Below are 13320 nucleotides of genomic sequence, written 5' to 3' on the forward strand. Positions count from 1 at the left end.
TATAATTTTTTAAGGGACATATAGCTAAAAGAGAGCGTGAAAAACTAATATAGGACGGAAGGAGTATTGAATAGTGGATACGCTTGCCAGTCACATGGATTTGAAAAGGAAAGTAGCTAGGATACATAAAGTTATGGGATCAATATATCCTTGACCAGTTGGCCAATTTGAATTTGGCATCACAATTTATTTTCTAATTTTTTAAAAAATACTAATAATTAGGGATGGGTTATTTTTTTTTTTTTAAAAAAATAGTAGAAAGCCCAAGCAAACAGAAAGTGGATCATAATTCAATTGAAACTTTAGTAGAAAGATCAAGGTCCTTAACTGATAGTCAAATTAAGTGCCAATCAGTTTAGTTCTAATTTAGTTAAGTAGAGGTGTTATGACCTTTCTATAAACTCAAACCAATATAGTATATAATTTGATGGTTTTTCCACGAGTCCGGAGACAAAAGGGTAACAAAATTTTTCGAAAATTTCAAAAGGACAATAAAATTATTTATCAAACCAAAAGGACAAAAAATTTAAACACCGTCTAAATCAGGGTTTCCGCCGCAAGGCGCGGATACCCATACAACTTGTAAGGCGCAACAACTTTTAGCCTTGTAAGGCTCGCCATGAGCCTTACAAGGCGCAAGGACATCTGCGTTTTGCAGGCTTTTTTTATAAAAAAAAAAAAATCGTTTTGTGAATTGAGTATGTACTTCTCTTTTCTTTTGGGGGGTTTACAATTAGACTAAGTATACACCACAAATTCAATTGCTTCTGTAGTTGCACTTAAACATGTCACTGCTTAATTATTATCCAAGCAGCTATTCTCTATCGCTTGAGTTTTTCATTCCAAATTTATCCGAGTCGTCTAACATGAATGATGCATTCTCCTATTAATGAGACTCTCAAGGAACTATCATTCAGCTCATTTGATCATCTTGTGATGATGAAGTTAAGTATGCATACAAGCTTAAACACTTCCTACAGTGTTCTAGCTGTCTCATTTCACAAAACCAAAATAAAAAATAAAAAATTAACGTAATTAAGAAATTTGAAATTAGGCTTTTAGTAGCATGGTCTCTTTCCATTTTCCATTTTTTATTATAATCTTCCCTACATTGTTTAGTTAACTATAAAAATCTTATCATTATTTTTATAGAAAAAAATGTAGTATATATATGTAGAAGATAAGCTTCATACATTTGTGATAGTATATTTCTAGAAAATTGTAGAGTTGAGCAAACCACATTAAGAAAAAAGTTAACTTAAAGCAAAAAAAGATTATACTTCAAAAAAGATTATACTTCAAATGTAATAATCTTATTTTGAAGTAATAAATCAATTGGAAGCTTATCTTCTAATGTGGTTTTGCTTAATGTGGTTAACTCTTTTCTTAATGTGGTTTACTCAACTCTACAATTTTTTAGAAATATACTACCACAAGTGTACGAAGCTTATCTTCTATAAATATACTACCACATTTTTTTCCATAAAAATAATGATAAGATTTTTATAGTTAACTAAACAATGTAGGAAAGATTATAATAAAAAATAGAAAATAAAAAGAGACCATGCAACTAAAAGCCTAATTTTAAATTTCTTAATTACGTTAATTTTTTTTTTTTTTTGGTTTTGTGAAATGAGACAGCTAGAACACTGTAGGAAGTGCTTATGCTTGTATGCATACTTAACTTCATCATCACAAGATGATCAAATGAGCTGAATGATAGTTCCTTGAGAGTCTCATTAATAGGAGAATGCATCATTCATGTTAGACTCGGATAAATTTGGAATGGAATACTCAAGTTGCTTGAGAAAAATTTTGTTGCCCTTTTGACTCCGAATTCTTTTTCCACTAGTGTTTCTGTTAATTATTTTGTACTCTGTTCTGCTTTTTTGAATATGATTTTTTAGTAATATTAAGAGTTACATCTAGTCCTAATACGTACATATCTTTATTTAAGCTATAAAAAATATTGTCATGTCACAGCGACTAAAATCATAACATAAAAATGTATAGTTAGATATTTGGAAATGCTGAAAAAGTTTAATTCCTCTCTATTTTTGGCATGTAAATGATTTGACCAGTAACCACAACGTAATCTCTTTAAGATCGTTTGATAAAGTGTATTAAAAAAATGTATATATTAGTTTTATGTATTATTAATATCTTGTTTGGTATACTTTTTCAATCTATATTATGTTGAATATTGTTTGTTTGGAGACGACATGCATTATCGATTTCTCAACACTTGAATTTTATTATATCAAAGTAAGGACCCGCTTCGATTTTACAATCTTGATCACACTTGTTGCTTGCTTCAGCAACACTCTTTACTTGAGCACACACTTGTTTGCTCTCTTGCTTTCTTACTTACTTGGTTGCTTACAACTCAAATGATCCACCTCTATTTATAGGCGGTGATGGAAGAATCTAGCGAAGGGTTTTGCTACTATATTCTAAAATGTTCTTCAAACTACCTATTTCTAGAACTACCTTTTCTAGAACATCTCTAGACTTTTCTCTCTAGCATACTCATTCTAGAGATCTTCCTTTATTTCGTTATGACTCTTGAATATTCTAGACTCTTCTTTGAAATGTCTTGGATATTAATTAAGTTGGTGATGATTTCTTAACATATTATACACTCTATTGTGTATTGAGGTGCGTATTACTGATATCATGAATATTTATGATATTAATTAGTAATACATGAAATTTTAATGTATGCATTAGCATGGTTAGAGATCTAATTGTAACTCAAAATCTTTTTAAATTCTAAATGAGATGGTAATTTTAGTGATTAGCTCTTATTAATTAGTCAAAGTACATTGGATCCACTGCTTCATTTATATGTGATTGATTATTATGTTACTTAATTAGTGCTACTGGAAATTAATTCCTATTTGATATCACAAGAACATAAGCCAAAAGAAAGAGGTAATCAAAATACAGAGGGTAATTTAAATTGAAGCTCATAATTAACATACAAATGAAATATTATGATTTTTGTATTTAAAACTTAGAGACTGATGTCAACTAAGGAAAAAGATGAAAATTTAATTTTTCTTTTCAAATTCATTCACCTTTTTGAATTTTAATTTCTGCATTTCTATTTTAGGTTGGGTTGGATAGTTTTTTGAGTTGAATTAATATTTATTAAATTAAAATATGAACAAGACTAAAGAAATTATTACCCTTGAAAGTTGTATTTATTAGGTCCCTTGAAGATGATGTTTGGCTTGGAGAGCCTTTAGAGAGAAGGATCATATTTTGGGGGAAGGAGTTGACTCCATTTCTTTTGATATTGTGGGCTGATTCGGGTCGGGTCAAATCGGAGCTTTTTAATTAATTTTGTATTTATTATGTTTAAAAAAATCAAGAAGTATTTTATCCATTGTAATTTGAATTTTTCAATAGGTGTGACTTTTGTGTCTAGTAGACTCAAAAATTTTTGATTTTTATGTTAGTAATATGAAATTTACAAATACAATTATTGATGAAAAAAAAATAAAAAAATAAACAAGCAAAATTGTGGAACTCACATGTAGGAGAAGAAATAACATTTCTTAAACAATAAAATTAATTAGTATTAACTCATAATACATCATAGGACAATAATAGAAATTCCACAAAAATATATATTTCATATTAATCTGAATTTAGCTTCATCTCTTATCTTCACAGTTGAGCTAAACGCTGAATATCAAAAGGATAAGCATCTGATGAACTTTCAGCTCTGTATGACCTTCTCCCAACAACTATATTTGCAGCTTCACCTGGATGAAATGCATCCCAAAATAAATATTCATCTCTATTTTGGCATGGATTTTGTAGTGGAAGACATGTTATTTGCCCGTTATTCCTTCCTACTCCACAACATCCAGCATTCGTCACTCTAAATCCTGAAAATTATTAAAAAGTCAAATATGTTAGCCAATCAATATTTCATCTGCTACAATTTATGTGATAGTACTATTTTTTAGTCCGTTTTAAAAAAAAATGATGTGCGTGAGAAGGAATATTTACCAAATGCTGAGGGATTGTCAATTAAATCTTGGAAGATATCATAAGCATTAATGTAGATGAATTTTGCATCTGGTGTATTGCCATTGAATTCATCCACGAGACCTTTTAGCCTATTGTTGAATAGCTTGTTTGCATTATTTATATTTTCTGCACAGGTTCTTCCATCAGGACTGTTTTGGGCTAGAGCATTTGGGCTACAACCAATTTGGCCCACTCCAATTAACACAAACTTCCTTGCTCCATAGTCATACAAACTCTGATGCAAAAGCCCAATTAGATCTTTTACGATTTTATCTCTAATATTAAAACGTAAGTGCTTTCTTTTAACATGTTATGTTTATCGATTATTTTTAATCAGCTAATTCAAACGGATTCAACTCACCTTTAATTGTTGGGTGTATTGTTGAATTAGAACATCAGCATATTGTTCAGGATTGAATTGTCTGCTAGTGGAGTAATATAGGGGCATGAAATAATTATTGAGATAATCATTACTGCCTAGTCCAATTGAGTAAATGCACTTGCTCAGATAATTAGCAGCAGAATTTTCATCTCCAAGTATTTGCACCACTTGTTGCACTGTGTTCCTGTAATTATTTACCTGACCACCAAAGGTAATCCTTGCTCCCTATAAACATTTTGTAAACAAAAATTCAGCAATAATATGTGAAAATAACCAAAAAAGATCATTTAATCCCGTGTATTTAGACATGTCATGTGGAAAGTAAACGGCATTCTTTTTTAAACAGACTAAAAGACAAACAAATTGAAACAGAGGATGCAGTAATTACCAATTGTTGGCCAGTTTCTTCTCTAATTCCAGCTGCAGCAGATGCATAATTAACACCTTTGAGAATGTCTTCACCCCTTGCAGATGCATAGGGTGGAATATAATCATCGAACCCCAAAAGCTCAGCTGTAAATAAATTTAAACACAATCAATATTTATATTAAGTTTTGATCACTATTTTTATCACTTTATGTCACTCCTTATTTTTAAAATGAAAAGATATATCGAATTATGCCTTACTTTTTGGGGAAATACATAGATAGTCCTTTAAGTTGTCATCAACGGCACTCAACTATAGTTATAAAATGTTATACACACCTTTGTGCCAATTCACGTGTCATGTTTTTCTTTTTTAGTCCTCCCCAAAAATGTCAATTTACTATAATTAGAAGCTACATTTAGTAAAATGATATATTTGCTACACGAATGTCTAAGGTACGTGTTTTAGACCACAAATTTCAAATAACTTTTTTTCTTTCTTAAATTTTATATCAAATCAAATAGTGTCACGTAAGTTAAACAGAGAAAGTATAATATGCATTAGAAGACTACTTAAGTGAGATACTTACCAATGACATCAACAGTAGTTTTGCCATTGGAAAACCTCCCAGTTGGACCATCAGGATAATCAATACCATAAGGCAAGTAATTAGCCCTAGCCAAAGACTGAATATTGTTGTTATTCCCATTATCCACTAATGAATCACCAAATATAAAATAACAAGGCACTTGTTGTGCATTTACATTTATCCCCAAATTCAATGCTAAAAGTACCACTACATACACCACTATACATCTCTTTACTCCCCAAGCACCCATTATCATCAAACAAAAAGAAGCTAAGGGGGAAGAAAAAAAGTGTGTACTATACTAGTGGAAAATTGAGTAGCTTGGAGAAAAGCTTCAAAGAATTGTCTAATTATATAGTATGCTTTGAGGTTACTAAGCTAATGATTCTAGAGACTACAATAGTAGTGTGACGAAGACTTCAATTCATTGATGAGAAGTTAGTTGGATGCATTTATTTTCACGCGGCTGAGAAAATGAGCAGTGATAGATTCCATTTGTATAATTTATCCGTTCATTTTCACTTGTTCATTTTGAATTTCGACATGTCTTTTAAAAAATAATGATAGATATTCTGTATTTTATCGTAATTAATATTCAGTATTACATTTTGAAAATGGATCGGACTAGAGGGAGTCATGTTATACGTCTTGAAGAAGGATTCGGGAAATGATAAATAATTAATGTTAAGAGTAAAATATGAAAAAATATGTTATTATTTTTATATGTTAATATTGAGAAATAAAAGTGAAAATTTATTTTTAAAATAGTGGACGAATAAAAATAAACAAAGGAAGGAGTACATGCAATGTCTCTCTGAAACTGATGTACATGTGCATGGGAATACTACTTTTAGTTTCTGAACAACAAAGAGAATCAGTTTTTTATCTTGGTAGAAATGAAATGTGAATTAATTATATTCCATTGGTAGCTCGTACCTGCTAAACAAATTATATTACTATATTCTCAATGATTGTAAAATATGGGTATGGACGTATCACAATTATTAATCCCATGCTGCCAGGCTAGCACTCTTTCAGCTCCCTATCGATTCAATTTATGTGACGTAGTTTATCTTAATATTTACTCTGACATGATCATTTATCAAATTAGAAAGAAAATAATTATTATAAACCATCAATCAGTAGAGAATCCAAAATAATTGGATGGTTATATATTTGTTGACGCACAAAATACACATACAAATAGATATATACATCATGTCGTGCACACAAAAGTTATTAATTTAATTAACTATATTTGAGACCTCTTATTAAAATAGACTTTAGGTCTATTTTTTGCGTGCCTTATATGAGAGAACGAAAGTAAGTGAGTAGTAACTATTAATTCTTGTAAAAGATAGATTGCTACATATTCAAATTCAAATTAGAGTAGAAGAGAAAGGTGTGTGAAGCATGTTGCATTGAATTCTTGTTGAAAAAGTCTTAAGTTAATGCTCAGAACGACTTGGTCACACAAAAATGGAGGGGAGTGGAGAAATGAATTTGGGTGTTGGAATTTATTTATGGGAAGTTATGAAGATATAGATTAGGGACCCAGGGAATTTAATGCAGGTAATTTAGTCACATGGTTTTTGAAGATAATCAAATTAAAATGCCGACATATCTTATCAACTGTAATAGTTTTTCCTACTATTTATAAAATAATAAAAATGGTGTTTTTGAATATGAATTGGATTTTTATTTTTATTTTTAAAAAAATTACGAATTTTGAATTGGATATCAAATTTAGTACTATGGATTTTCAGACACCCAAATATACAAAAATAAAATTATGCATTATATTCAATCTACACATATCATACATGTCTAATGCTAGTAAGTCTAATTTTTGAAGGTCCAATAGATTAGTATCCTATGATCCTAGTAATATGAAGTCCAAAATGAAATTGCACATACGGTACGTAGATGGGTAATCTCAATCCGTGTTAAGGGTTGAAAATTATACAGAGCAAACTATTAGGTGAATTGAGGTTGTTAATTGTTATGACTTATAACATACCTTTAAGGCTTAAAAGTCAAATTCGAACATCCCATTCAAACTGAGAACTCCAAAATCGAACATAAAAAATCCAATTCAATCTAAGTTTATTTAAAATTTATTTTCTTCAATTTTATATGCATAGCAAACTCTGGGATTGAATCATTAGTCAATATCCAAGTTTACTGTCGTGTTTGTTCTTCAGGACTAGGATCATAGGATGGAAAATGGAAGTCGGCTTATACATATTTTAGGATTAATCTACATACAAGTTCTATCAATGAACTATATATCACTTGTTAAATTAGATAATTACATTGCTTATTATAATTGCATTTCTGATCTCAAAGTCTGTGAAAAGGAGCTCAATACTAAAATGTTTCTGATCTTTCTGGACCTTATCGACTGCTAAACTCATTCAATATGGCTCTCAGTTTCATGTATTTTAACTTTTGACTTCCTTTAAGATAGTGAGTAATTTTTATTATTTTTGTATGACAAGAGAAACCCATCGTTGCTATTCTTTGGGTGCACACGGGGTAAAGCCCTCGCTCCTATACCAATAGTTCACAAATCATATAGGAGAAGTAATCCACACTAGACAAGCCCGATGCGACGAGTTCGACCCAGAAGATAAACCCTTTACTTTCGCTGGCAAGGGGCTTCAAACTTGAGGCATGTATGTACACTCTCCATTAATTTTTACTTGTCACATTTTCATGAGAATTAATTTGACTAGTTCTTAAAGTTAAATTGAATTAGATTAATTTAATATTTAGAAGTTTGAAAACTATATAAAAAAAATGTATAAGTTACAATCATTCTAATATTAATGGGATGAAAATACACATAAAATACTAGTCAAAGTTTATAAAATTTACCTTTCAAGAAGCAAAAAACGGGACGAGTAAAAATGATCAGAAGAAAGTAATTTAATTAAATGGATGTTTCACTATATAAGTTCACACATATATTTGAATTTTTCAAAATGCACAATCAATCACTCTCTGGAGTAATAATAACCTAAATTCTCACCCTAATTCTTATCCAAATGGGATTTGATGTCTTTCTACTTAATAAAAAAGTCTTGTTCATGACCTTGACACATCTCTCATGGCGTTAATAACTTAATAAATGCATTGTCTTTAAAATAAATAAGTTTTCAACCATGAAAAATGTCAAAATTAGGACACTCAATATCCAACATAAAAAAAAATAAAATCTCATTATGATAATGCACATGCAAGGTACAACCAACCTTCCAAAGTCGAACTAATTAAAAGGCTTGTCCATTACTAGACCGTTGATCACAAGAATAAACGTTTTGCGTACATAATAAAGTAAGTACCCACCTAAATTAGCTTAATTGTTACAAACTCGTCGTAAGTAGTTAGAGACATATTTATACTCGAAGTTAATTTCACCTTAATTTAGATCGACGTATTTGTATATTCTATATTTTTTTATGGCATCATCCGGGTTGGGTTTTCAAAACCTGGTCAAAATATTCAGTCGGGTGTTTTCAATATGAGCACACCCGAAAATCGGTCAGCCTGGGCCCGTTGGGCCATAGATTTCCCAAATAATATTTGGGAAAAAATTTGGCAAATAGTGTTTGTCCATACAATTTGCTATTATTTGGCAAATATCCCAAATACTAGTTTTTTCTAGTATTTGAGCCAAATCTCATTAGTTGGGATCTTTTGAAAATTGAAATTTTACACCAAACTTTTATCTTTTACAAAAACACCCTTTATAGTAGTTGTTTGCGTTGTATTACATAATTTTTATGTGAACACCAAAGTAGTGATGAAATATTCAGTGAATAGGAAAGTGATGATATTGTTGTTGATGAAAATGATGAACAATTCGCTCAGGGTAACAAAGTCATGTGTTTTGTCTACTTGACGATGTATGGAATGATGCTTGTTGCACTCACTCCAAACTACCACATTGCTGTAGTGTCATGGACACAAATTTTTATATGTTGCAACGAAGATCCAACTGACTTGTAATACAAACTTATGGTTAATTTTGATAGTTTTAAAAACTTATGGGGTATAAATTATATTTTTCTAAAAAAAGGGAAATATATTTCCCAAATACTATGGCCAAACACATGGTGAAATTTCACCCAAAAAATATTTGCCAAGAATATTTAGAAATCTATGGCCAAACGCTAGCTAAGAGTAACATGCATCATATCTTTTGTAGCTACAGCCCATGTCAGGCAGTTTCTACAAGAGGAGTTCCACCACACTAAATCAGCTTTGTTTGAGTTCCTTTCAGAAGCCTTTCTATCATTGAACAAAATCAGCTACTTCTATACGAGCAAATATATTCACATAGTTTTGGCTCTTAACAAGTCACGTAAAGTACAAGCCTGGAAACAAAAAAATCAGCTTCTTCTCCATTGAGCTTTTACACTTCTGTTAGTACTGTACCGGAGAGCAACAAAACTTGTTAGGGAGTTAACCATAATACCTTGGTTTCAACTTCACTCAGTCACAGCTCTGCCCGGGTAGAGAAAGTAGAGGTATATTTTGAAGAAATATCCTTCAAAACCGTGATCAGGCCCTTCAAATCAGTAGAACCCAATTCAAGGCAATCCTTAAGCAAATCACCTTCTAATACTTCCTTCTGAAGTGTCTCCATTACTTCCTTTACCGGACCCTGCTTCAAAATAGATAAATAAATAAAAACAAACTTAGACAAAATGCACAACAACAGACTCGACATACATTCAGTCTTCATCCTCGCGTTTTGGTACAGCTCCTAATCACTAACTACCCATCCCCCACTGTAGAAACTGTTTGAAGCTCTATTATAACAGAAAACAGGATTTGTTGGTCCATGCTACTTCCTTTTTTTTACCTTCAATTAAGATATTCATGATTCTCTGTTTTGGTGACTAGGAGGGAAAGCACAAAATCATTTACTCCTATGATAATTTCATCAGTATCCCATACTAGTCGAGTTTCCTGTGTGCTCAAGACAAGACTAATAATGTCCCATACTAGCTCCATTTTACTGTGAGCTCAATATGAGCATCAATTCAAGCATACAACATAGCTAAAGATGAATGTTCCCCGAGTGTATTCAGGTTGGAGGTGAATGGAAAATTTGACCAACTATTATTGCAAGTTTGATTTACTTGTAATATTTTCCAAAACTCCAATATGGAGGCCCAAGAATTGGCAGGTTGTGTATCAGAAATTTTGTTCAAACTAGAGAGATATATTGCACCAATCTTCAGTCTACTTATAATCAATAACCTTAAAACTTTTTGATGAATAACTGAATGAAGAAGGGGCAAAATTGAACACTCAACTCCTTTCTTGTCTAATACGATCTTTTGATCTTCAAAACAGTCAAATTTAAATTTCACATTCCCAACATGTTAGAAATGCTCTCCTCTTTCAAATTTACAATTTTACCTATACGATTACGACACCCTAGAGAACTTCCTTGGTTATGGTTACCATTTCTTGTTTCCCCAATATGTACAACTTTGTCATTTTAACATTTTAATCCTTTTTGAGGTTTTGGTTTGTACGTCTTCACACCAATCAATTATATGAGCAATTCAATATCTAGGATATGATACCTATCAAAGTTCTCACTTGATCCTGGGAGTCTATAGTCTATGCTTCTTGCTTCGTTGACAAGAATCATTGGTCGTTTGCTTGTTTGGTCACAAAATATTAACTATAATCTCTCTTTCAAATTTGCAACTTTTATTTTTAAAGTAATCAAAGACTTTGTAAATGCTACCACTAAGCCCATGCGATAAGACATAACTTCTACACAATGAAGTCAGAACTTCCTTAGTTTGGTGTCCATGATGGTCACCCTTCCATTATCTCTTCAGTGTGTAGAAGAACATTATCATTTTAAGTTATAACCGTTTTCAAGGATTTTGTTTGCAAATTTATAGTCTAAACAATTGCATGGGAATTCAATCTCTAGTAAGATACCACTAAACTGAAGTTACAGGCTTACAGCAGATGCATCAAATTTGCACAATGCGTAGCTACACATAAGTTCTACCCAAGATTGATCAGACACCAGCAAAGCTTTCACCTAACATTTAGCACATCAAGGTGGTGGCATTGGAACCTAGATACAGAGCTGCTTCTACTATACTCATTACTCGCTCAGTCCAAAATAAGGGTAGCTTTAGCAAAAGCAAATTGTCCGAAAATAAGTTTCGCTTTAAGAATTCAAGACAAAAAATAGTAATCTTTCCAACCATAACTTATTTTTAATAGTGCTCAATTTCAAGAAACATCTAAACAGGGATAACTTAGTAATCTTTCCAACTATAACTTCTTCTTAATAGTGCTGAATTCTCAAGAACATTTAAATAGGGATAACTTAGTAAACTATGGCATGTAAGTACTACCAGTGTGTGCTCGAAAGTATGTCATGCTCTGTAAATATGTAAATACTGTTCTACTAATTGACCTAAAAATATAGAAGTAGAAACTTACTGGTTGTCGAAACACCTTCCGGAATTTACCAAAAAGAGATTTTGAAACTCTGAATAAATTTTCATAATTCCGATTCATCCATTTAACCCTTTCCGTATCTGAACTGACACTTGAAAAGTCGCTAAGACCTCGCAGAATTTCATTCAGATCAGAGAAAGCACCGAACATTTCAAACGACGTAGCATCTCTCCAAGCATAATTTCGAGCATAGTCCCAACCCACGTTCCACATGACTTTCCAGAAACCAATACCCATACCATTCTCCAGTTTTCTAGCAATGGATCGAGCTCGGGCAGCGCCATCGTAGTCTCCGCGAGCTTCCCGTAGATTAGCAACGCGGGAGAACAGCGAATGAGATAGAGAGAAAACGGCATGGTAGTTGGAAAAGGGGAAAGAAAAGGAGGAACAAGGTGATGGCTTAGAGAGAAGAAGGAAGAAGAGGAAGAGAAGAAAGATTGAGGGAGTCACGCCGGTTCTCCGCATTGCCGGTAGCGACGGTCGCCGACTAGCCGGACGGTTGAGAACTGTCGAGATTTTAGCCGGACCGAAAAAGGAAATGAAGAAGAGACTTTTGAGTTTCCTTAGCGCTCTTACGTTGACGGCCCAGTCCAATCCAACTCAGGTTTAGCGGGCTGGAGACTTTGGAAGGGCCTCGAAAAGAGCATCTTACATAATTGTACAATTGACAATATACGTATTTACATGTATATGAAATGGGAAAATTATGCGATTAAGCAAATTTATACTATTTAATTACTCATCATAGCTATAGTTTGCTATAATTATCACTCACAACTAATATTATACATTAATTACGTGGGCAGACTTTGAGTTTGTATAATTAACCACATTTGTATATGTATAATTCTCCAGAATATACCAATACATATGTATAATATACAATTATCTAACTTATATACATATACAATTCACCTCTCTCCCACTCTCTGCCCTCTCTTGCTCGCCTCTCTCCTTCCTCTCCCAATCTCGCTTGACATATATACAAATACATATGTATAATATGCAATTATCTAACCTATATACATATACAATTCACCTTTCTCCCACTCTTTGCCCCCTCTCTCTCCCAGTCTCGCTCGCCTCTCTCCTCTATATAACTTGTAGCTACGAATTTTAATTATCAAACTATAGTTATAGAGAGTAATTAGACTATTTTTGAGTGGATATATGTGAAAGTTCCCTATATGAAATACTATATAACTATATATTATTCATGTATATACACACATATATATGTATTGTTTTTATATATTTCATAAATAGTTATAGTTTAGATTTGTGATAACATAACGTAACTATTCATGTATTTATGAAATATAGTTATAGTTGCTATATATTAAGTGAGTAAATGAAAATAAAATTTCATATTAATAGATGAAAAGATTGAAAAACTAAACTATAAGGTACATGATCTCTCAAGTGTAT

At 31.9% G+C, this 13320-nt stretch overlaps 2 protein-coding genes across 3 annotated transcripts; both read right to left on the reverse strand.

The window, feature by feature from the left end:
• Nucleotides 1–3542: 3542 nt before the first annotated feature.
• On the reverse strand, nt 3543–5850 carry LOC125846573 (GDSL esterase/lipase At5g45670-like). The gene is made up of 5 exons (XM_049526098.1): nt 5383–5850; nt 4815–4939; nt 4406–4651; nt 4024–4279; nt 3543–3899 (listed from the first exon to the last, which is right to left on the reverse strand). Exons 1-5 carry the CDS (start codon nt 5636–5638, stop codon nt 3676–3678), a joined length of 1107 nt encoding a protein of 368 aa, XP_049382055.1. The 5' UTR covers nt 5639–5850; the 3' UTR covers nt 3543–3675.
• Nucleotides 5851–9583: 3733 nt separating this feature from the next.
• On the reverse strand, nt 9584–12517 carry LOC125848026 (uncharacterized). Of its 2 annotated transcripts, none has more exons than XM_049527802.1 (2): nt 11875–12517; nt 9584–10057 (listed from the first exon to the last, which is right to left on the reverse strand). In XM_049527802.1, the coding sequence occupies exons 1-2, from the start codon at nt 12355–12357 to the stop codon at nt 9887–9889; spliced, it is 654 nt and encodes a 217-aa protein (XP_049383759.1). In that variant the 5' UTR covers nt 12358–12517; the 3' UTR covers nt 9584–9886. The 2 variants fall into 2 exon arrangements, with proteins under 2 accessions (XP_049383759.1, XP_049383760.1); XM_049527803.1 differs by having other exon boundaries at nt 9587–10054; nt 11875–12513.
• Nucleotides 12518–13320: the final 803 nt, after the last annotated feature.

Source organism: Solanum stenotomum, chromosome 12, assembly GCF_019186545.1.
Source record: "Solanum stenotomum isolate F172 chromosome 12, ASM1918654v1, whole genome shotgun sequence".
Taxonomy (NCBI): domain Eukaryota; kingdom Viridiplantae; phylum Streptophyta; class Magnoliopsida; order Solanales; family Solanaceae; genus Solanum; species Solanum stenotomum.